General features: G+C 71.0%; 1 protein-coding gene across 1 annotated transcript in view; it reads right to left on the bottom strand.

The window, feature by feature from the left end:
• The window catches only part of PRG3 (proteoglycan 3), a 2,535-nt gene extending 2,011 nt beyond the window's left edge, over positions 1-524 (bottom strand). The window contains exons 1-2 of the mRNA XM_010568062.1: positions 284-524; positions 65-199 (exon numbers count right to left, since the gene is read on the bottom strand). Of these exons, the coding sequence (XP_010566364.1) occupies positions 65-199; positions 284-433 (285 nt within the window). The 5' untranslated portion in view covers positions 434-524. The remainder of the gene's footprint in view (positions 1-64; positions 200-283) is intronic.
• Positions 525-1,083: the final 559 nt, after the last annotated feature.

Below are 1,083 nucleotides of genomic sequence, written 5' to 3'. Positions count from 1 at the left end.
ACCCAGGGTGGGCATTGGGGACAGGGGCACAGCGTGGGGCGGTGGGTGCAGGGGGGTCCCTTACCACGGGCTGGGTGATGGCCCCAATCCAGACCTGCCCACGGTTGGTGCTGAGCTGTGCCTGGCGCCGCAGGAGGCTGTTGAGGCTGTAGCTGTGTATGGAGGCCAGGCGCCCGCGGTAGCACCGGGCACAGATGTGCTGCGGAGAGGGACACACACTGGTTACAGGGACACCCGGGTGGCACGCGGTGCCCCCAAACCCCCCCGCCCATCCTCTGCCCACCTGGGCGTTGTGGAAGTTCTGGCAACGGGTGACGATGACGTAGCGGAAGGTGCTGGCGCCCAGCGGGTTGGCGACACTGAGCGCCCGCGTCTCGCTCTGCAGCGGGCACCGGGCGTCCTCCTCCAGCACCTCCAACGCTGCCTTGTCCATCTCGGGGCTGTCAGGGGCTGGGGGCACCGGCGGGCGTCACCCCGGGGCACACAGGGTGTGGGGGACCCCACGGTGTCCCCACGGTGTCCCCGTGAGGTGGGCAGCGTGGCAGGCACTCACCGGGATGGCTGGCAGAGGTCATGCCCAGCAGGGCCAGGACGAGGAGCAGGCAGGGCTGCATGGCAGGGCTGGGGACACCGGCACCCTCGGGCGCTCTCGGGAGATGCCGTGTCCCCGGTCACTCTCTGCCACCCCTGGGGCCGTCCCCACAGCCCCTAGCCCCCCCGTATCCCCCATGTCCCTGGTTCCCCACTGCCATCCCCAGGCCATCCTGTCCCCTGGGCACCCTGTGCCACCCTGTCCTCCCCTCCATGTCCCCCTGGCACCCCAGAGCCACCCGTTCCAGCTCCAGGGACACCCACCCTGGTCCCCAGCCCCGGCAGCTGGAGATTGAGCCCACCCCGCTGTCCCCATCCCCCGCTCCTCACCTGGGACTTGGGGGTCTCCGTCCTCTGCAGGCTGGGTGGCTCTGCCCGCTGTCACCCTTATATGGGTGATGGGGCCACACGTCCCCACCGCAGCCTTACGCCACCCCGGCCTGGCCCCCCCCCCAACTGCTGGGGACGGCGGGGGGAGGCCCCAGGGGGGAC

This window comes from Haliaeetus leucocephalus, unplaced genomic scaffold (genome assembly GCF_000737465.1).
Source record: "Haliaeetus leucocephalus isolate CR32 unplaced genomic scaffold, Haliaeetus_leucocephalus-4.0 Scaffold236, whole genome shotgun sequence".
Classification (NCBI taxonomy): domain Eukaryota; kingdom Metazoa; phylum Chordata; class Aves; order Accipitriformes; family Accipitridae; genus Haliaeetus; species Haliaeetus leucocephalus.
Note: the sequence above shows the minus strand (reverse complement) of the source record. Positions and strands in the feature narration are given on the sequence as shown.